We start from the raw sequence: 22,392 nt of genomic DNA on the forward strand, positions 1-22,392 counted from the left end.
TCACCCATGAATGATTTACAAGTGTGGTGTTTACTCTCCACGTGTTTGGAGATTTTCCTGTTATCTTTTTGTATTGCTTTGTAGTTGAGTTCCCTTATGATCAGAGAACATAATTATACAATTTCAATTTTTACATTTGTTCAGATTTTTTCATGAAGGTTCCATGTGTGTTGAAAAGAATGTGTCAACTGCTGTGCTTGTGTGGAGTGCTGGGAAAATGTCAGCTGATGTGGTTAGTTGATGGCACTCGGTCCTCTCTGTCTACCAGTTCTGTCGATTACTGGGAGAAGTGCTGAAGTCTCCAGCTGTAATTTTGGATTTTTCTATTTTTCTTTGCAATTCTGTCAGTTTTTGCTCCTGTGTGTTTTTGAAGCTCTGTTGTAAGATTCATGTACATTGTTACATCTTCTTGGCAAATTAACCTTGTTGTCATTATGGAATGTCCCTCTTTATCCCCTCTGGTTTTCTTTGTTTTGAAGTCCACTTTGTCGAATGTTAATAGAGCCACGCCAGCCTTCTTACAGTGTTTGCATGGTGTATCTGTCTTTCCCCCAGGTGAGTGGCAGTTTTCCTTGTCCCTAGTACACTAATTCTGGATTATATCCCAAACATTATGAATGTTCTGTTAGGAGGCTCTGCATGTTGTTCATATCCCGTGCTGAATGTTGATGTGTGTGTTTTAGCAGGCATTGACCTCCTTGGGTTTAGGGTATGTGTTCATAACCTTTGCAGTGTTATTTGTCTCTGACCTGTGTGCCACTGGTGGCCCCCTGGAGCGTGGCCAGCGGTCTACCCCGTTGTTCAGGTGTGCCGGACGTGTGTATTTGAAAGTTGTCACTAGTAGTCCAGAATCAAAGGCTTGAGATTTTCTTGGTCCCCAAGCTCAGAGGAAGCTGGGCACTCTCTGAAGTCCTACTCCCAGCCTGCTGCCTTTCGAGGGCTAGCCCAAACGGAGGTACCCTTCATCAGGACCCCGTCCTTGGCAGTTAACAGATCCCAGCCCTCATCCCCCAAAGTCCTAAAAGGACACCTCTTAGCAGATGACTGGAGGGCAAAAGGCAGCAGGACTTCCTCGTTCTCTCTAGGGCAAGTACTGACCGGAAGCTGGGTTCAGTGCCTCCTCACTACCGTGTTAGCTATTAGCTTTTATGGTTTCCGGCAGACTGACCGACCTCATCTGCCGTTACCAGGGGCTGGAAATCCTGGCAGTTTTTAGATCAACTTTGTGAATCAGAGGTTGTTATGGATTGCATTTTGACCCTCCCGTATTCATATGTGAAAGTCCTCAGCCCCCCTGTACCTCAGAATGTGGTTTCCCATGTAGAAATAGGGTCATTGCAGACACAGTTAGTTGAGATGAGGTCATACTGGAGTAGGGTGGACCCCTAACCCCATTGTGACAGGTATCCTTATCAAATGGGGAAATTTGGATGCAGACGAGCAGAAAGGGAGGATGCCATGTTTACATGAAGGTGGAGGTTACGAGATGCATCGTCAGTCCTCCAAGAACACCAGCGAGTGCCAGCAAACCACCAGAAGCTAGGAGAGAGGGGAGCCGCGGATTCTCCTTCACAGCCCTCAGAACGAACCAACCCTGCCTGCACCTCGATCTCGGATTTCGAGTCTCCAGAAATGTGAGACAAATCTTCTGTGGTTTAAGCCCGCCAGCACCTGGTACTTCATTCTGGCAGCTCAAGCAAACTAATGAAGAGATGTTCACTTCTCTAAGTTGAGATCTTTAAGAAAACCTGTTCCTTTTAGGTCCTGAAGTGTAACTTTATTAAGTACCTGGCCCATTGCCTGTGCCTAGAAGGTAGGCACTTGAGAAATATTTGCAGTTCTTTCTACTATAATGAAATATTTATGTTCTTGGAAAGTCTTGCATTCTGCAAATCACGCACTTAAAGTAGTATCTTACGGGAGCAAATAAGGTTGGGGCAGATCTCTCAAAATCTACACAGCTTGGTAGCTACTAGCAGAAGCAATAATTGGTACCTCAGGTGATTACCTGGACCACGTAGGCGCACATCTCAGTGTGGCTGGACATTGCTGAAATGGCTATTAAAAGTATACAAGGACAGCAAAGTGGAAATCCTAGCAATGCTTGCATTGGTGCATGGATGGTGTGTGTTGAGTTCTAAGCCAGTGGGGTTGCCATTACAGGGGGCTGTGACGGAAGCCAGAGCCACAACCCAGCCGAGAGAGACCTTGGCGCGGCCGTGACTGCACCTGTCCAGGGAGCGAGGCCTGGGTGCGGGCTCCCTTTTGCAGCTTGCTTCAAATACAGCTTCTTGCGAAGGCCAAGTTAGGTAATGGGCTGGTTTTTTCTTGCCCAGGATCTCACATAATTCCATTCCCTCCACTTCTTTGCTTTGGAAACTCAACAAATGAATCAGCGAGACTTCCATGCTGTGCTGATGTCATTCCCGCTTACCAATCAAACATGAGCTCATCTGTGTTACAGAAACTCCCAGCAGAACAGATGGTATTTGAATTGAATTGAATTCCCCTTTGTATTCTTCAAATTCACCTGTTAGTTTCCTGTGCAGCTGCTTATGTTAACGTGACACGGATTTAGTCAGAGCTGTATTTTAAAAATTAGTTATGGCGTTATTTAAAAATTGATACAAGTATTGCCCTCAACTAACTTGTTCAGTTATAACATTCTCCATTAGTGGGAGATATTCTCTTTATGATCCATAAAGCTATTCATTGTTCTTATAAAGCGGTTATTTATGAATTTTTTGGGTTTTTTTGTTTTTTTACTTATTGTAATTTAATTATTATTCCTTCACTGTTTCAATTAACTGAGTGTGCGTGCACACAAATAATGAAGAAAATGTCTTCAAGAGCAGCTCTTTACATGAGGGGAAAAGAAATCAAACTCTTCAGCTCGGCATGAAATGATTTTTGCATGAGAATTTTAGGAATGAAATTGCAAAAACTCCTCAAAATTTGGGTGCCTTTTTTGCAGGGCTCTGGCAATTTGGTGATAATTTAATGTCATGATAGGGTGTTTGCTTTGTTGTATTTTATTGAATGTGGGGGGAGTAAATTCCAGGGCAATCTTTGTTTTCGAAACACAGTACCTCTCTGTCGTGGTAGTACTGTCCACCTTCTCTCCTAATTGCTGTAGCTAGAGCCGAAGACAGAGAGGAGATTGGCTTTGCAAGGAGAGGAGAGGAAATTTGACAGTTATTGAGGAGGCCAAGACTGAAGGAGCTTTAAATTTGATTAATTCGTAATTCACTTTTGGAAATGTTTTCTGAGCATAGAGATTTCCAAGATCCCCAAAGCTTATAATTTTGGAAGTAGGAAGGAGCAGAGCGTAACAAGCTTATGGTTTTGGTGTGTAGCTTGCATTCCCTCCTCACCTTTTTTGAGCAGATTATTGGGACGCCATGTTTGCTCTACCTTTTCTTCATTCTCCTCTTGTTCTTTCCTCCACCGGTGCCCACCCCAGCCTCCCACCAGTGTGTCTGATGGGCGGTGTGCGAGTGGCCGTGGGAGTGAAACCGTCTGGGGAGGGTATGCGGATAGTATCTGAGGTGTGGATAATACCACTGGCCCTGCCAGTGGAACGAGGCCTATCCCGTCGTTTCCCGTTATTCATGGTAGCTGTGTTCTTGGAAGTCTCCAGGAACCCTGAGTTAGTGACCCCTGACCCTTTGCTCCTAAGGAATACAGAATTTGGTTCCTGTGAACTTCCGGTCATGTTGTCGTCAGCTGAGCAATAGCATGTTTCATGTGCGCTCCTGTTTAAAGACACTGTATCTAGTATGTATTAATAATAATGGATAATAACGCTGATTCATTAGCATTTAACTTGTGGCCAGCAGTGCTGTAAGTCAGGCCTGGACGAAGCTGGTCTAATTACATGTATTTTTTCTGCAAGGCACATCATTGCCAGGGAACACTAGGCAGCACTTCAACACTAGGGGCTATTTTAAATAGCAAAATCACCAACAAAAAGCACAAAAATGTGGAAAGGAGTCACTAAAGAGACTGCAAAAAGCATACTCATTTGTAGCATGAAAGTTGAAAGAAGGGGGCAAAATGTCGCCTCGTTCAGCCACAGCCAGGAGTGTGTACATTGGGATACTCGAGTTCTTTTTACTCTGCGCGTGGCTGTGAATGACTGGGAAAGTGCCAGGAGTGTTGATTTTGGGGTTTAATTAATTAATTAATTAATGAGAGAGCGTGAGCAAGCAGGGGGAGAAGGAGAGAGAGAATCTCAAGCAGACTCCTCATTTAGCACAGTCTGACTTGGGGCTTGATCTCAACGACCAGGAGATCGTGACCTGAGCCAAAAATCAAGAGTCGGATGCCCAACGAACTGAGCCACCCAGGCACCCCACAAGTAAATTTTTAAAAAAGTAAACGTTATACCCAATGTGGGGGTTGAACTTAGGACCTTAAGATAGAGAGTCACATACTGTACTGACTGAACCAGCCAGGCACTCCAGTAAATTTTACCAAGTAGGCAAATTCACAAATACAGAACTCATGACTAATGAGGACCAACTGTACTTGCATGCCTGGGATTGGGTCCTGACCCCACCATGCAATACAAGTATTGTTATCTTAAGCCAGTTAACCTCTCTGGGTCTGTTTTCATATTTGTAAATTGGGGATAAATATTACTTACATCAGAAGTTAGTGAATTTAAAGAGTAAAGTTGCTGTCATATTGCCACATATACAGTAAGCCCTTGATAATTAGTGGTGTTGGTAGTAATTAGTAAGACAAGTTAATACTGATAGCAACTGTCTTTATCGAGTACCTATTCTGATGTTCACGGAAACCCTGAAAAATAGGAAATATCATCTCTGTGGTACCGATGAGAAAGGCCCAGAGAGGTTGAGTACTTTGCTCCATGTTATCCGTCTGCTAAATAGCTGAGCTGCAGTTTGAGCCCAGGGCGTGATCGTTTTAAGTGAAGAGACATTATATACGGCATCAGGTCCCTAGTGATCCAGCTGGGATCTGTGTACATCCCGGTGAAGGGTGGAGGGGGTCAGGCAAAGAGGACTGTGTTGGAAGGGCTGGAGCTTATGCTTCCTGCCCAGAGTGGGAGAAATTAGGGTGAGATAGAGCCCAGAGTGACCCACATAACAAGTCTTGGGCTGCAAAGGATAGAATTTTTTTTTTAAGATTTTATTTATTTATTTGACAGAGACGGCCAGCGAGAGAGGGAAGACAAGCAGGGGGAGTGGGAGAGGAAGAAGCAGGCTCCCAGCGGAGGAACCTGATGCGGGGCTCGATCCCAGAACACCGGGATCACGCCCTGAGCTGAAGGCAGACGCCCAACAACTGAGCCACCCAGGCACCCCTGCAAAGGATAGAAGTTTAACACACATTGCGGTAGAGGCCGAGGGACGCTCCAAAGAATAGAGGCCTTAACTAGGGTTCAGCCGGCAGGAGGACCTGGGCAGGGAACACTTACATCTGAGGGAGGTGATGACTTTGAGACTCTTTGGTCATCTTTGTAGCTGTCCAGAACTGGACTTGTAAAGAAGAGCACTTACAATCGCTTCTCCATGTGTACTGCTGGCCTTCGTAAGCCCTCGTATCTGTAGGAAAGTGAGCACGTAGGGAAAGCCCTTTGTGTCTCCAGTGCTCCAGATGACTGGCTTAAGAGGTATTTTCCTCAGTCTTCTTTCAGAGATGGGTTCTTTTTTTTTTTTTGGATGGTTCTGGAGAAGGGCTTCCCATATTCACACAGTTCGTGTTTGTAGGTGGAGTGAATTGGGAACCATCCCAGTTCTCAGAGCCCGAAGGGTCTGGTGCTTTGGTACGTGAAGGCCTCCGAAAGGCAGTTTCCACTCTCCCCTCCGCCAGTGACATAGAGATTTTTCTGAGCCAAGGCTGAGCTGCGTGCTGTGAACACCCAGACTCTGAGAGACACATGGAAGTTTTCTATCATTTTCTACTTGTAGCCTGCAAATGTGTTTCAGTAGACGACAACACGGCCGTTTGAGAGGAATGCTTCATGGTGTTCTTGTGGAATGCATATTTCTTACATCTGGTTCAAGTTTGGTGGGAATGCACTGCATAAATTTCAAATTGTGCTTGTATTTAGCGTCCATATAAATAAGTGAGTAAGCAGTCAAAAGCTAGGGTAGGTATTTTGGGGATATGTTATTCTTCGTGGATCCCCAAGAAGCTTGTCCACTGAGGTTATTATGTCTATACAGTCAGTACTATTATAGATTTGGAGCGGGGGCCAGCAAGCTTCTTCCGAAAGGCCCAGAGAGTAAATATTTTATGCTTTGTGGGCCATATGGTCTTTGTCACAACTCTTCAGTTCTGCCATTGTAGCCACAGACACTGAGTGAACAGACGAGCGTGGCTGTGTTCCATGTAAACTTTATTTACAAAAACAGGCAGGAGGCCCATTTACAAAATTTGGCCCAGGAGCCATCGTTAGCCAATCCCTGGTCTACAGCAAAGCTCTTACTTTAAGACCTTCGTAATTTCTTCATAGGGTTAAACCCTGGCAGACTTTTGTGTGTGCAGCGTTTGATTTAGCTATTTTTATTTTGTGTGTGTGTGTGTGTGTGTGTGTGTGTGTGTGTGCACATTTTAAAATTTGCATTGTAACCTTGGGCAGTGAAAATAAAGTTATATAGAAAACCTGTCATCTCTTACAAATCTTGCTGATTCTGATACCAAGATATTAAGTTGGGGCTCGAACTCAAAACTGTGAGATCAAGACCTGAGGTAATATCAAGAGTCCAACCAGTTAACCGACTGAGCCACCCCAGTCGCCCCACCAAGATATTAGGTCTATTGAACATTTTTTGTTGGTGGTAGGAAAGGAAAATTGAAATGAAATACCAGGAAATACCAGGAACTGAAACCGCTTACTCACATTTCACTAGTTTTTCTTTTGTTACAAATTGTGCATTTAAGGATAAACTTTGAGGGTATTTAATATCTCAGGACAGAAGGCAGAGGTTGCTAATTAATTTTCCCCCTAAAATGCAGTGTATTCTCTCTTTCCCTTTCCTACATGTCCCACATGTTGGGTTAGAGAAGCTGACTGTAAGAGGCTTGGATTTATGTGGGAAGACGAGACGGGGGAGAGGGGAACGGGGGGGGGGGGGGGGGTGGTCCTGACAGCACGCTGGAGCAGCTAGCTCTAAGCTGCAGGAAAGGGGGGTCAGGCTGAGTGCTCTCAAGCCCTGAGCAACATGTTTAACCCCGATGGTTGGTCCATCATGATGAGCGAGTGCAGGATCCATTTTGTAAGAGCTTTGTTTCAATGCCCCCTTCTCAAAACATCTGAGATTACACCAGAACCCCGCACCAAGTGCTCTTGGCCACGGAGGGGTCACGTGTTTGTCTGCTGGGAAAAGTAGTACGCGCTCGAGAAGCATCAACTTTTATCCACCTGGCTTCCACCACCTCTTTCTTTCTTTCTTTCCTTTTTTTTTTTTTTTAAAGATTTTATTTATTTGACAGAGATAGAGACAGCCAGCAAGAGAGGGAACACAAGCAGGGGGAGTGGGAGAGGAAGAAGCGGGCTCACAGCGGAGGAGCCTGATGTGGGGCTCGATCCCATAACGCCGGGATCACGCCCTGAGCTGAAGGCAGACGCTTAACCGCTGTGCCACCCAGGCGCCCCCCACCACCTCTTTCTAAACTGACGGTAATTTATATTCATGAATATCTTTTTTTGTAGTTGCCAGTCTTCATAAATTCGTGGTTGTGGGTTTTTTTTTCTTCTCAGGAAGTAAGCTCTTTTCTTTTAAATCGCGTCCTATGAAGGCCAGTGTCCTTTAAGCATTTGTGGTAATATTATACTATGAAGAATGAGCCCTTTCCTACCACACACACACACACACACACACACACACACACACGATCTGTTCGGAGATTTAAACTGAGCAGAAGATAGTAGTGTGATAAAAAGATCCACGTAGGTGCGTTTACAGAAAAGTTAACCCAAATCTTATTACAGGTGAGTAACAGGCTGAAAACGTAGACTTCCGGGTCAGCGCAAGCATCAGGTTGTTCAGGGGATCTGTGCTAGTTTACTTTCCCATGTGATTTTCACGAATACTTTAGAATTCTGGAAGGCTTTGAAGACCAAAAAACCCCAACGAGTTGTACTTTCAAGAGTCACTTTGTTATCAGTGTCTGGATCCTCCCTGCGAATGCGAGCATTTGGCACATGGATCCTGGGATACGCCTCCCTCCCCCCGGCCCACCCCATCAGATTTCTGACTTCTCTTCAGACACCCAAAGCCCACCCGCCCTTTGAAATTCAGCTTGTCACCCCCAGAGAAACAAGCAAACACAACCTAAGCATTCCCGCGATAATACTGTTTCTCCGAATTCTGGTAGTCTGACTGTAGAGCTCATTTGGAAGTTCGATTCCATATGGCAGTGTTTGTGGAGTGAGATGTTAGGCTTAGATTTACCTCTGCCGTGGGTCCTACTTTCCATGAGTTTAAAATCTGCTTGGAGACTTATATAAGTAACTAATAAAAAATGTGACTTCAGGGCACCTGGGTGGCTCAGTCAGTTAAGCAGCTGCCTTTGGTTCAGGTCAAGGTCATGATCTCTGGGTCCTGGGATTGGCCCCTGCTTAGAGGGGAGTCTGCTCCTCCCTTCTCTGCACCTTCTCCTCCCCTCCCCTCGTGTTCTTTCTCTGTGTCTCAAATAAAGACATTAAATCTAAAAAAACCCTGTGACTTCACAGGGCCCTACAGGATAGGGGAAGGCTGATAGAGGAAGGGAGGCTTGAACTAGGCTGAGAAGCACAGATCTGGGTGATGAAGAGGAGGAGGAGGGGCTGGTGGGAGGGACCCCAGCAAAGAAGTTGGGGGGTGGGGAGGGAATGCATGAGCCAAATCTAGGAGTGACCAGAGAGGAAGAGTTGGTGGGTGATGAGACCAGAAAGTGAGAGGGACAGGATTCTGGAATCCAGTTTTTAAGTGCTTAGCTGCTAGGAGGTTTATACTTTTCCTCCCTCTCTATTTTTGGGCAGAGGGGTGTGGGTCAGGGAGAAACGTACGCTTCACATTGGAAGTGGGATTAAGCTCAGAGGTTTATGGGTAGGGCAGTTTACGTAATGAAGAGTGTTCTATTCACTTACCCAACAAATAATTATTTCATGATTAAAATGAATTAGAGAAAAGAGATGCCAGAGCCTGTTGTAATAATCCAGACACGAGACAGGAGTCGCCTGCAATTGAGCAGTGGTGCTGGGACCGCAAAGAATGGATTTAAGATACTACAAAAGACGAATTGATATGACTTGATGAGTAATTGAATGTGGGTTGGCAAAAGTAAGCGGCTTTGCACTATTGTTTGGTTTTCTTGTTGATGCGTTTTGTTTCTCGAGTTAAACTGTAAACTCTTTTGTAACAGACTCTCCATCTTGTCCTTTTGTCGTAGGTGGCCAGTATCTTTTTATTCCTGTTAGAGAATTTATGTAACACGTATTATTCTCCACAGCATGCATGACATTTTAAACAATGGCCTGTAACTCACTAACAAGATAAAGCTAAGGCCGAAGGGTTTGTCTTATGAAAAACCAGTATTAACTTAGTCTTCAAACTACTATTGTATTTTACATTTTAATTGGGATATAATGATCATACCATAAATTTTACCCTTTAGAGTGTACAATTCAGTGTTTTTAGGATGCTCAGAGTTGCACGATCATAACCAGGTCCTTTCAGGGTATTTTCATCACCCCCAAAGCAGACTCCACATACTTGGACAATCAGGCCCTATTGACTTTGCCCTCAGCCCCTAGAGCCACTAACCACTTATTTATCACAGGCTGGAAAGTCCAAGATTAAGGTGTTGGCAGACTTGGTGAGAATGGCTTCCTGGTTCATAGATGGCATCTTCTTGCTATGTCCTCACTTTATTTATGTATGTATTTAAGAGAGAGAGAGAGAGAGAGAGGAGGAACAGAGGGAGAGGGACTGGCAGACTCTGCGCTGAGCATGGAGCCAGACGTGGGGCTCCATCCCGCGACCCTGAGATCATGACCAGAGTTGAAATCAAGAGTTGGCCACTTAACCGAGGGAGCCACCCAGTTTCCCCTGGGATCCCTTTATAAAGCCCTAATCCCATTCAGGAGGACTCCACCCCATGACCTAATCACCTCCGAAAGGCCCCACCTCCAAATACCATCACATTGGGAATTACGATTTAACATACGAATTTTGAGGGGACAACAAACATTCAGTCTATAGTAATAGACTTGCCTATTCTGGACAGTTCATATCAATGGAATCATGCAGTATGTAGCCCTTTGTGTCTGGCTTCATTCACTTGGCGTAATATGTTCAAGGCACATCTATGCTGTAGCATTTATCATATATCTGTATTTTTGTAGCTGAATAATATTCCGTCGTATAGATATACCACATTTTACTTATTCATCGATGGTAAACAGTTGCGTTGTGTCTACTTTTTGGCTGTTGTGAATAATGCTGCTATGAACATCTATGTACAAGGTTCTGTTTTCAGTTCTCTTGAGTATACTTAGGAGTGGGTTACCGGTTCATACGGCAACTGCACGCGTAACATCTTGAGGAACTGCCAAACTGTTTTCCAAAGTGACTCCACCATTTCTCATTCCAACATCAGTACATGAGGGTTGTTTTTTCTACATCCTTGTCAACACTTGCATTTGTCGACCTTCTTCATTTTAGCCATCCCAGTGGGTATGAAGCGGTATCTCCTTGTGGTTTTTATTTGCATCTCCCTGATGATAGCTTATGATGCTGAGCATCTTTTTGGACTTACTGGTCATTTGTATATATTCTTTGAAGAAATATCTAATCAGGTCATTCGGCCATACCTTAATTGGGTTGTCTTTTATTGTCAATTTATAAGAGTTCTATATAAATTCTGGATTCAAGTCCCTTACCACATTTTGCAAGTATGTAATTTATAAATATCTTCTCCCATTCTGTAGTTTGTCTTTTCACTTTCTTGATAGTGTCTTTTGAAACAGAAAAATTTTTAATTTTGAAGTTCAATTTATATACTTTTTCCTTTTGCTGCTTATACTTTTGATGCTGCATGTAAGAAATCACTGCCTAGTCCCAGGTCATGAAGATTTATGCCTACAGTTTCTTCTAATTTTTTTTTTAAGATTTTATTTATTTGACAGAGACACAGTGAGAGAGGGAACACAAGCAGGGGGAGTGGGAGAGGGAGAAGCAGGCTTCCTGCTGAGCAGGGAGCCCGACACGGGGCTTGATCCCAGGACCCTGGGGTCATGACCTGAGCCGAAGGCAGATGCTTAACAACTGGGAGCCACCCAGGCACCCCTAATGTTTGCATAAGGTGTGAGGTAGGGGGTCCAGCTTCATTCTTTTTTCCTGTGCATATCCAGTTGTCCCAGCACCATTTGTTGAAAAGACTATTCTCTTCTCATTGAACTGGCTTGACACCACTAGTAATTTTAATTTTCATAAGATTGACAAATGCATGAAATAAGATGCAGACATCTACCATTTTAACAGATGAACTTTAAGTAAAATTGATTGTTTATTGGGTTTGAATGTTACAGAGGTTGTTTAAATTAGTGGTGATTGTAAATTTGGAGAGTATTGGGACTTTTTCAAGCAATACTGTGGGAACTATCGATAGTGTCATGAAACCTTTGGTCCTTTCCAAAGCCATAGTATTTGCAGCCAGGCGATGTCTTGCCACCCATCTCCTTGTGTTTATGGATTGGCTTGGTGATACCCTTGATGTCTTCTGATAACTCTGGTATGCATCAATAAGGGTAACTTCAAAGAATTTGTGTATAGAATTTTCACCAGTTCAGTAGGAGTTCGGGGACTCTTAGGGCTCCATTGGTGGCCAGTTCAGGCTACATGCAAGCTGCAGGTGGTTGGTACCGATGGTGGCTAGGTTTGCTGTGGGTTACACCCTCAGGAACTGGGCACTTGCATGCACGACAGCAGACACAAATCTCCCTGAGCTCCCACGCCTCTTTAACCCCAAGCTAACCCAATAAAGCCCAGGTACAAGCCTCGTCCAGATTTAGTCATTTAACAGATTTGTGGCTGCTGTGGTGGTTGCAAGTCCCCGTATCCTAAGGGTGCGACCCTTAGCATGCAAGCCTGTGTTCTCCTGCATAGTTCCCGGTGCGCCGTGTGTCACCCACCTGATAATTGATGCTTTCCACTAAACAGAAAGGCTACCCGTGGTCTTTTATGTGGCAGATAAGAATTTTCATTAAAGCTACTTTAAATATTAGGTGGTATTACTCCCAAGGTGAGGAGCGATATGGCTACTCCAAATAACTTTGATACATTTAAGCCCGGGGTGCCTGGGTGACTCAGTCAGAAGAGCATGCGACTTTTGGTTTTGGGGTTGTGAGTTCGAGCCCCACATGGGGCATAGAGATGAAAAATCTTTGCTTACAAAAAAAAGTAAAAAAAATAAGCCCTATTTTGTAAGACATAAAAATGTGAAAAATAAAAAATAATGCAGGGGCCACAGACAGAAAATATTTTCAGAAGCTATATTAAAGGACTGTTAATCCACAATATACAGAGAATTCTTAAAACTCAACAATAAGAAGGCAAGCCAATTAAAAAATGGGCAGAAGACCTGAACAAACATCTCACTGAAGATACACAGATGGCAGATAGGCATATGAAAAGATGCTTCACACCATTTGTCACCAGGGAATGCCAATTAAAACAGCAGTGAAATACCATCACACACCTGTTAAAATGGCCACAATCCAAAACACTGAAAACAGGGCAGACGAGGTTGTGGAGCAATAGGAACTTTCATTCATTGCTGGTGGGAGTGTAAAATGGTACGTCCACTCTGGAAGATTGCTTAGCAGTTTCTTATAGCACCAAACACTCTTATCATATGATCCAGTCCTCCTGCTCCTTGATATTTAACCAAAGAAGTTGAGAACTTACGTCCACACAAAAACTTGCCACACATGTCTGTAGCAGCCCTGTTCCTAATTGCTAAAACTTGGAAGTGACTGTGATGCATCCAGACAATGGGATGTTATTCGCTACTAAAAAGAAATGAGCTATCAAATCATGAAAAGACAGGGAGGAACCGTATATGCCTGTGAATGAAAGAGGTCGATCTGAAAAAGCTACATACTGTATGATTCCAACTATATGACATTCTGAAAAAGGTGAAACTGTAGGAAAAAAGATCAGTGGTGGCCAGGAGTTAGCAGGGAGGGAGGAATGAATAGGCAACACACAGGAATTTTAGGACAGTGAAACTATTCTGTGTGCTACGACGATGGTGGATACATGTCATTGTACGTTTGTCGAAACCCACAGCATGGAGAACACTAAGAATGAAGCCTGATGTACAGTGTGGACTTCGGCTGATAGTGATGTGTCCGTGTACGTTCATCAGTCGTAACCGGTACAGCGATCTGGCGGGGGACTGGATAGTGGGGGGAGGGTGCGTGGTGTGTGGGGGCAGGGAGGATATGGGAAATCTCTGTACTTTCCACTCAGTTTTGCTGTGAACGTAAAACTGCTCTAAAAATAAAGTCTCCTTCCAAAATACAATTCAAGGTAGTGTGGATTTATGTGTCAAACGCAGGAAGTACTTCAGAAGTTCAGAGAAAGGACAAATCACTGTCAGTTATCAGGGAAGGGATTGCATTTCAGCTATAACCCGAGAAAGAATAGAATTTCAGTCACCGGACAGGGGTTCAGTGTGTGTAGCCTTGGGCAAGTAGCCCTTCGGACCCTTCGTTTCGTCATAGGGTTTGTGGAAGGATTTTAGGAGATAACATAGGTGAAATGCTTCGGGTGGAGTCTAGCATAGAATAGGAAGTGGGGTCTTCAACAAGTACTGTGTAGTTGTTGTTTTTTTTTAAGATTTTATTTATCTATTTGACAGAGAGAGAGAGAGCAAGCACAAGCAGGGGGAGCAGGAGAGGAAGAAGCAGGTTCCCCGCTGAGCAGGGAGCCCGATGCAGGGCTCGATCTCAGGACCCTGGGATCATGACCTGAGCCAAAGGCAGACGCTTCACCGACTGAGCCACCCAGGCGCCCCGGCAAGTGCTGATTGAGCACCGACTGTGTGCATGCACTGTAGTTAAGCCCACATTCTAACTCAGGAAGCATTGGTTCGATGTCATAGAGGACAGCATGTGACGTGAAGAAAGACCCGGAGGTAGAAAATTGCTCTGCTGTCTACAAACAGTTAAACGAACCATAGTTGGGTAAGAAAGTTGGCAAAGTAGATCAAGAGAAGCTGTATTTTGTGTTTTGAACTCCAAAGAAAGCAGTTTGTAGGTGGCGGAGACTCTTCAGGCATTATCAAAAAGGATTCTGATAATGCTTTATGAATAATTGGGTTTGAATCAACAGAGGAAGCAGGGATTTTAATTGAGAGGCTATTCCAACAATTTTGAAATCATCACTGCCGTCATTAGGTCGTTTGCTTAATGGGCAGGTTACTTACTTGTCTCTCTAAAATGTACCTGATCAACTGTAGAAAGCGAACAGTGGAAGTTTTCTTTTCCCCCTTCCCCTAGTTTAAGATTATGGCAGTCATGCCAAGCTTTGTTTGAGACCGATTTAATAGGAGTTAATGTTTCCAAGCAAACCGCCAGTGTGTTAACAATGTCTTTGACACTGGCCTGGGGAAGTGGAACGTCTTTCCTTTTGATATAAATGGAAAAGTACAACATGCTAAGAGTCTGTTCATGTACCTGATAGGGTTTGTTCTCTCTCTCTCTTTATTGAGATACAGTCCACAGACTATAAAATCCACCCATTTACCATTCAGCGGTTTTAAGTATATTCACAGAGTTGTGCAACCATCACAACAGTCCATTGTAGAACATTCTCACCACCCCTGAAAAGAAACCTTATTACCCCTTAGCTGTCATCCTCACCTTTCCTATGCAACCACCCATCTACGGGAAAAGAAATTTAAAAACCACTCCCTTTAAAGTAGCATAAACAGTTAAGCAAGAAATTCAACAATAGAAGTGCAAGACTTGTATGCTGAAAACTACAAGACATTGTGGAAAGGAACTGAAGAAGACCTAAGTAAATGGAAAAAGTCCCATGTTTGTAAACAGGAAGACCTAAGACAGGAGTGCTCCCCAGATTCCTCAACAGATGCCGCATCTCGCCAAATCCCAAGAGGCTTTATTTGCAGAATTTGACAAGCTGATTGTAAAATTCATGGAAATGCAAGAGATCCAGAATAACCAAAACAGTCTTGAAAAACTAGGACAGAGTTGGAAATACTTCCCAACTTCAAAACGTTCTACCGAGTGATGGTAATCAAGATGGAATGTTACCCACGATAAGTACAGACATACGTAGGTCAATGGAATGGGACTGAGAGTCCAGAAATCTACACGTTGATAGTGGACTGATTCTTGATGGTGGTGTCAAGACCATTAGATGGGATGAAAGAAGGGTCTTTTCAACAAATGGTGCTGGGACAACTAATAAGAGGTGGTAAGGAGGCAGAGAAATTAGAACCTTTATGCGCGGCTGGTGGGCGTATAAAATTGTGCGGCCACTTTGGAAAACAATTTGGCGGTTCCTCAAAACGTTGAACATAGAGTTACTCTGTGACCCCGCAATGCTCTGCCTACGTATAGACCCAAGAAAATTGAACACGTAGGTCTGTATAAAACCTTGTTAGACAAGTGTGCATCAGCAGCATTGTTAGGGCAGCCCAAACAACTTCTGAAATGTGGTAATAACTGAAATGTCTGTTCTCTGATGACCTCTGGTGACCGGATAAGCAGAAGACGCTGTAGCCATACGGCTGCGTGTTACCTGACCACAGAAAGGAGTAAAGGACTGACGCTTGCTGCAACGTGAACGGACCTTGCAGGATGAAATGTTGAACATTTTGCTGAATGAAAGAAACCAGTCAGAAAACGTCCCACATGGGGCGCCTGGGTGGCTCAGTCGGTGGAGCGTGCGGTTCTTGATCTTGGGGTTGTGAGTTCGAGCCCCACGTTGGGTGTGGAGCCTACTTAAAAAAAAAAAATAAATAAAATGTTGCATACGTGTGATTCTGTTGCTGTGACATGTCCAGCATAGGCAAATCCATAGAGACAGCAGGTCAGTGGTTGCTGGGGGCTGGGGAAAAGGGGATTGGGGAGTGGCCACTCACGGGTGTAGGGCTTCTTTGGGGGATGATTAAAGTGTTGTGAAATTAAATGGTCATGGTTGTACAGCGGAATATACTAAAACCTACTGAATTGTATTCACACTTTAAAAGTACGAGTTTCATGGCTTGCGAATCCTGTCTTAACAGGGTGGTGTATTTTAAAACGTACGCTCAATGAGATACCACTACTTTACAATTTTTTCCCCATTCTCTAGTTAGAAGCAAGAGTTCCCTTTTTATTTTAAGTCATGTTTGTTTGCTTTTTTAAAAATACAGGTTTCTCTGGAGTAGTCTGGCGTCCTTGTGTTGTCTGTCAATTTGTCACCATAATTACTTTTCAAAACATGCTGTCTCAGAGTCTGGTGCCGTGGAGAGCTGGGCCTTCCGGGTCAGACAGATTCCAGATTTTCCTCCTACAGGCTCTGTGGTCTTGGGCAAATAACTGAAGCTCACCTAAGCTTGGTTTCCTTATCTGCTGTGAATACTAGGTAAAGTGTAATCTGTAGAGTGCTATTAATAGCGTTTGGCACAGAGTAAGCTCGCTAAATATCAGAAATTGTTGTTGTTAGTTTTATAGTTAATAATTATTAAAGCTACCCCTAGATGTGTGTCCACACCAGGGACATTGCTTCCTACAAAATCAAACCTAGAAACTTTTTAATTTTTTTTTAAACCTGGAAACTTTTTTGAAAAAGTGATCTTATCATGTTTATTTCCCCCCTGGTTTAAAAAGAAGATAAACGGCGGGGGTGGGGTGGGGGGGCAGCACCAATAATAGTTTAGATGGTCTCCTAGCTGTTAAAAGGGTAGTCTCAAAAGTTCTTCTAATCCAAGCTTCTACATATACTATGAGGTTATTCTCCAGATGTTGAATGAATTTCTGGTCTCTTTCACATTTTTCTTCTTCCCTCTCGTGTGTCTATTGTCTCTTCCTTTTTCTCTTTTTTTCTGGGACCTATGAGATGTATTTTTTTAAAAAGCAATATATAAGTAAATATATCCTTCTTCTGGAACAATGCACGTGTCAGGCTAAAGGCCCCCTAGTCCGCCAGTTCCAAGCCTGGGGTTCTCCCCATACCGCCCTCAGGTTGCCATGAATTACTTTGCGTTCATGTTAATTGTGAGTTGGTGGGGGCTGTTTTCCACATGGTCGTTCAGTGATCCCGGTGGATAGGGGTTCTGCTGGTCCGCGGTCTCATGGAGGCACGGAGATCTCTTAGCAGCTCTTCTGTACTTTGGCCTGGAAGAGAGACACACCACCGTCACACGGTCCCGGCCAACTCGAGGGAGCGGAGAAGTGTGGTCTTCCCTCCGTTGTGAGGGAGAGGACTAGATGTGGGGAGCACTAGGGATGTCTATTACAGTCTGTCATTTTCTTTGCTCATAGTTTCTTGTTTTGATGTCAGCCTCATGAACTCGGTTGGAGTGGCTTCCCTTGTTATTTATAAGGTGGGAATTATCCGTACCTTGAAATCTTGGTGGAATTCTCCCATAAAAACCGTCTGGGCTTGATGCCTTGTTCTTGTGGGCAGATTTTCAATGACATTTCAGCTAACTAGGGTTAATGGTCAGGGTTTTGAAGCCCAATTTGGGCAACTTATATGTTCCTAGAACAGTTTTCATTTTAGCCATTGGTTTAATTACTCCTGTGGTGTACGGTTGTGATTCGTAAGACTGTTCGTCGGCTTTTATCTCCTCCTTTTGTCTTTGCCTGGGTTATGTATGCTGCCGTTCTTTTTTCTTGAGCTTACTTTAAACAGATTTGTTCATTAAAAAAAAAAAAGACTAATTATTTAAAAGAACTGGCTTCTGGTTTTTTTGGCAACTCTCCTGTTTTCTTAATTTTAATTAGTGCGCACTGTTATCTTTACTAATTCCTTCTTTTCGCTGCCTTTGCATTATTTATCTTTTTTGGGTTGGAAGCTTAGTTCATGTATTTTCCGTCTTTCTGGGTTTTTAATGAATGAAGTTAAGCCTATGCATTTATAGTATTTTTTGTTTTCATTTGATTGTAAATAGGTCCTCGTTTCCACTTTGACCGCAAGGGCTATTTAAGAATAGGTTGTAAATTTTCCAGATGTGTGGATTTGTTTAGGCTACATGTTTGGTATGAATGTTCTATTACATTATTGAACGAATGTGGACTGTTTATCAACTTGGGAAATTTAAGTTTCCTTTGTAGCTTAGAACACAGTCTGCTTTTCTAAATTCCATGTGTGTTTGAAAAGAATGTGTGTTCTCTGTTTTAGGAGGAAAACAATTTTATTGAGTTTATTTTCTCTTTCATAGTGTGACTTCCTGTAAACGTTTAGTGATTCTTAGTTATATATTTTTGCAGCTGGGCTTTCCCGCTTCTTGGTCAAGGTGCGAGAGGGATGAGGGATGAGGGGGAGATGTGCTGCAGGCGGGGCTGTTACTCTGTGCACTGGATGAGCCCTGAGCTTGAGTCACCCGTTCCCTGCCGACGCACCGTCCTGTGTCCCAGAGCCACGTGCTGCAGTCACTCTTGCAGCTGGAGGCCGAGCCTGGCCCTGGGTCGCTGGCTCCCACTGGACGGTGTGCACGCCTGATGGGAGCCTAGCTGCACCTGCCAGCCACAGTGGCTCGTCATATCCTCGCCTGAGATGCCACGATGTTGGTGCCACCTTCCTTGGTCACGGTTGCCCACGTGTGGCTGTGTCCTCTGTTTACAGCTAAGGTTTCCCTCTTTTTCTTGCTTGTTCTCCATCTTTTAGAGGTTCCTTTAATTTGTGAGCAGAGCTATGGATGTATGTGTCTTAACTATTTCCTGTTGGTTTTGGAGGAAGGGGCAGATAGCAGCATGAGTTCCGTCTGTCAGTCTGGAAACCTAATAACATGTCAGTTTTATTCAAGTTGGAAGTGTGGTGGGATTCTTTCACTTTACTTTTTTTTTTTTTTTTTTTTTTGAGCATTTTCTTACCTCTTCATTACAAGGTACTCACCTTATGTATTATGTGCCCCGGTCCTAGAAGCATACATTTCTCCATGGAGCACTTTTTTCCTTTAATGGATGATGATATTAGAGATGTGACTTTTTCCCAATTAAATATACTGATGATCTTCTCATGTCATTGTAGATTCCTGTACTGCACTATGACTTGTTTTTACTTTTAAAATAGGCTTTATTGAAATATAATTTACCTATAATAAAATGCTCTCATTTTAAGTGTATAGTTCAGTGAGTTATAACAAATGTATGGCACTCTTATAACCACCACGCAACTCACAATCTATAACCTTTCCATCATTCCAGAAAGTTCCTGATGACCTTTTGCAGCTAGTTTGCCTACCTAGCTCCTGGACCCACTCACCCAGTGATTGGCTTTTTTTATCGATTAATTTTGCCTATTCTAAAGTTTCATATACATGTAGTCATATAGCATATACTCTTAAGTGTTGCTTTTCCTGTTTTTTTTTTTTAAGACGTTATTTATTTATTTGAGGGAGAGTGAGTGAGAGAGAGCACGAGCAGGGGCAGAGGAAGAGGGATTCATGTGGGCCTTGATCCCAGGACCCCAGGATCACGACCTGAGCCGAAGGCAGACACTTAACCGACTGAGCCACCCAGGTGCCCTACTCTTAAGTGTTTCTTAATGCTTCTAAGATTTATCCATATTTTGCTTGTATCAGTAATTCATTCTTTTTAATGAATATACTACCATTTATCCATTCACTAGTTGATGGATAATGGGTTATCATTTTAAGCTATTATGAATAAAGCTTTCAGACACACACCCTTTTGTGGCTATCACGTTTTCATCTGGATAAGAATCTGGGAGTGGAATTGCTAGGCCATGGGGTAAATGTCTCCTAAAGAGTGCTCCGAAGTGGCTGTTCTGATTTCTGCTTCCACCAGTGACATATGAGAGTAGTGCCTCCACGTCCTCGCCAACCCGTAGTATTGTCAGTCTTTTTAATTTTAGCTGTTTTAATTGGTGTGTAGTGACTCCTTATTGTAGTTTTCATGTGCGTTTCATGTGCGTTTCACTGTCATTAGTGATGCTGACCCCGTTTCATTGTGTTTACTGGCCATTTGATATCTTCTTCAGTGAAGTGTCCCAGTTTTCTTTGCCCGGTTTTAAGTTGGGCTGTTTTTCTTTTGATTATTTCATTGTAAGAGTTCTTTATATATTCTGCATACAAATCTTTTGTCAGATATATGTATGATGAAGATTTTTCCCCAACTGGGGGACAGTGCCTTTTACTTTTCTTAATGGTACCTGATGTTTAAGTCTGTGCTTCATTTCAAGTCTGTTTTTGCGTATGATGTGAGACAAGATTTGAAGCTTGTTTATTTTTACGCTGAGGATATCCCATTTCTTTTAACTGGATATCCCATTTTCCAGGCAGGAAAAGACTATCTTTTTTTCCCCCTTATTGAATTATCTTGGCATCTTTGATCCAGATCAGTTGATCTCATACCTGTGGGTCTATATTTGGACTTTCTATTCCGTTCCATTGATCTGTATGATTGATGTATAAATATTTAAGTGTATAGCTCGCTGAATTCTCACAAACTAAACATACAGGTGTCATCAGTGCCCACGTCAGGAGGCAGAGTCCGGCCAGTTCCCCAGACGCCTTCTCATGATCCCTTCTGGTCCCTATCTTGTCTCTGTTAAGGTTAATCACACTTGACTTCAACAGTATATATTAGTTCTGTCTGGTTTTGTATAACTGGTATTGTATAACATATGTTGTATATGTTACGTGATGTATATTATATCTTTCATTCAATATCATCTCAATTTATGAGATTCCTTCCTAATTTTGTGTGTAGTTGGTTTGTTTCTCTTACTGCTATCTAATATTCCATTTTGTGAATACTACAACTTCTTTATTCATTGTAGTTAATGGGTGTCTCATTGGTTCTCGGCCTTTGGCTCTTGCTAACTGCTGCTATAACCATTCTATGTGGTGAGCGTATCTATATGTATGCATTTCTGTTGATTAAAATCTTGTTGTTCTGTTGATCAAAGTCCACCTAAGGGTGGACTTGCTGGGTCTTTTTTTTTTTTTTGGAGAGAGAGTGAGAGCGGGGTGGCGGGAAGGAGAGGAAGAGAGAATCTTAAGCAGGTTTCACGCTCAGTGTGGAGCCTGATGCAGGGCTCCATCTCACGACTCTGAGATCATGACCTGAGCCAACAGCAAGAGCCAGACACTTAACTGACTGAGCCACCCAAGTGCCCCTGATTGATCGATCTTTCTTTCTTTCTTTCTTTCTTTCTTTCTTTCTTTCTTTCTTATTTAAATGATCTTATGAATCCAGTGTTGGCCACATTGATTTGAAATTTTTGATGTTCTAACAGATTGTTTCCTTCTTCACACTCTGTTCAGTCTTAATGAAGGAGCGTAATTCAGTGAACTGTGTGGCTTTCATTCATGCCTGGCTCAAGTTCTTGTCTCCATCACTAACTTTGCTGGGTCACTTTGAGCAAGTTGCTCAATCTCCTGAGCTCTTCTTTTTCTTGACTAAATCAAGCATAATGATTTTGCTCTGACTTACCCTGTGATGCGAATAATGATTAGCTAAGTAATTATAAAAGATTTTATGATAAAATCCTGCAGAATAATACCTTTAAATACTTCAGTGCTATAGAAATTGGTGCTGTAAAATGATAAATAGGAAAGAAATTATAAGGGACTTTGTTCTAGAAGATGATGGGTTTTTTATAACTGTGCATGGGGATATCTGCAATGGGTTACCTTGCTCACTTTACAGTTTTCTGTTGACCCTTATATGCATCAAATTAATAAAGCCTCATTTGTCAGGTTAGTAACTGAAGGAGAGAAAATGCTCAGAGAACTTTCTCCTGCTATTATTTGTTAATTATTACTCCCCCCCGCCATGCCTGTTTGTTTTATGTCTGGTCCAATAATCAGGCTGTAGACTAATTTGCTTACTTCTAGCTTTCTTCCCCCTAAGTCCCTCAATTTCCCTCCCTCTCAGTGGTTATCACCTTGTTTAAAATGACTTCATCAGAAGGACACGGCTCAGGTAGGTGAGGATGTTTGGAACCCTGTGCGGTTCTCCTCTCCATTAGCCCTGGATCACCTCCTATTAACAGTGTTCATTCCTTTCCTTCTAGGGTGACAATCAGATATAATTTACTTAATGACAGGCTTTTTTGGGGTTAAAATTCATTTCCTTCCTGACAAAGTAGAGTTTTATTTTATACTGTATAACCTTAGGAAGATAGTCCACACTTGAGAAGTTGGTTTTAAGCAATTGCTATTTAA

At 42.9% G+C, this 22,392-nt stretch overlaps 1 protein-coding gene across 10 annotated transcripts in view; it reads left to right on the forward strand.

The window, feature by feature from the left end:
- Positions 1–22,392, forward strand: part of SMURF1 (SMAD specific E3 ubiquitin protein ligase 1) — a 110,989-nt gene that overhangs the window by 44,818 nt on the left and 43,779 nt on the right. For 2 of the 10 annotated variants that reach the window (XM_048224698.2, XM_048224700.2), the window contains exon 1: positions 1–22,150. This exon is cut by the window's left edge and continues 23,681 nt beyond it. The exons of the other annotated variants lie outside the window; for them this stretch is intronic. In XM_048224698.2, coding sequence (XP_048080655.1) covers positions 22,123–22,150 — 28 coding nt within the window. In that variant the 5' untranslated portion in view covers positions 1–22,122. The remainder of the gene's footprint in view (positions 22,151–22,392) is intronic. 10 annotated transcript variants of the gene reach the window in all.

This window comes from Ursus arctos, unplaced genomic scaffold (assembly GCF_023065955.2).
Source record: "Ursus arctos isolate Adak ecotype North America unplaced genomic scaffold, UrsArc2.0 scaffold_2, whole genome shotgun sequence".
In the NCBI taxonomy this organism is placed as follows: domain Eukaryota; kingdom Metazoa; phylum Chordata; class Mammalia; order Carnivora; family Ursidae; genus Ursus; species Ursus arctos.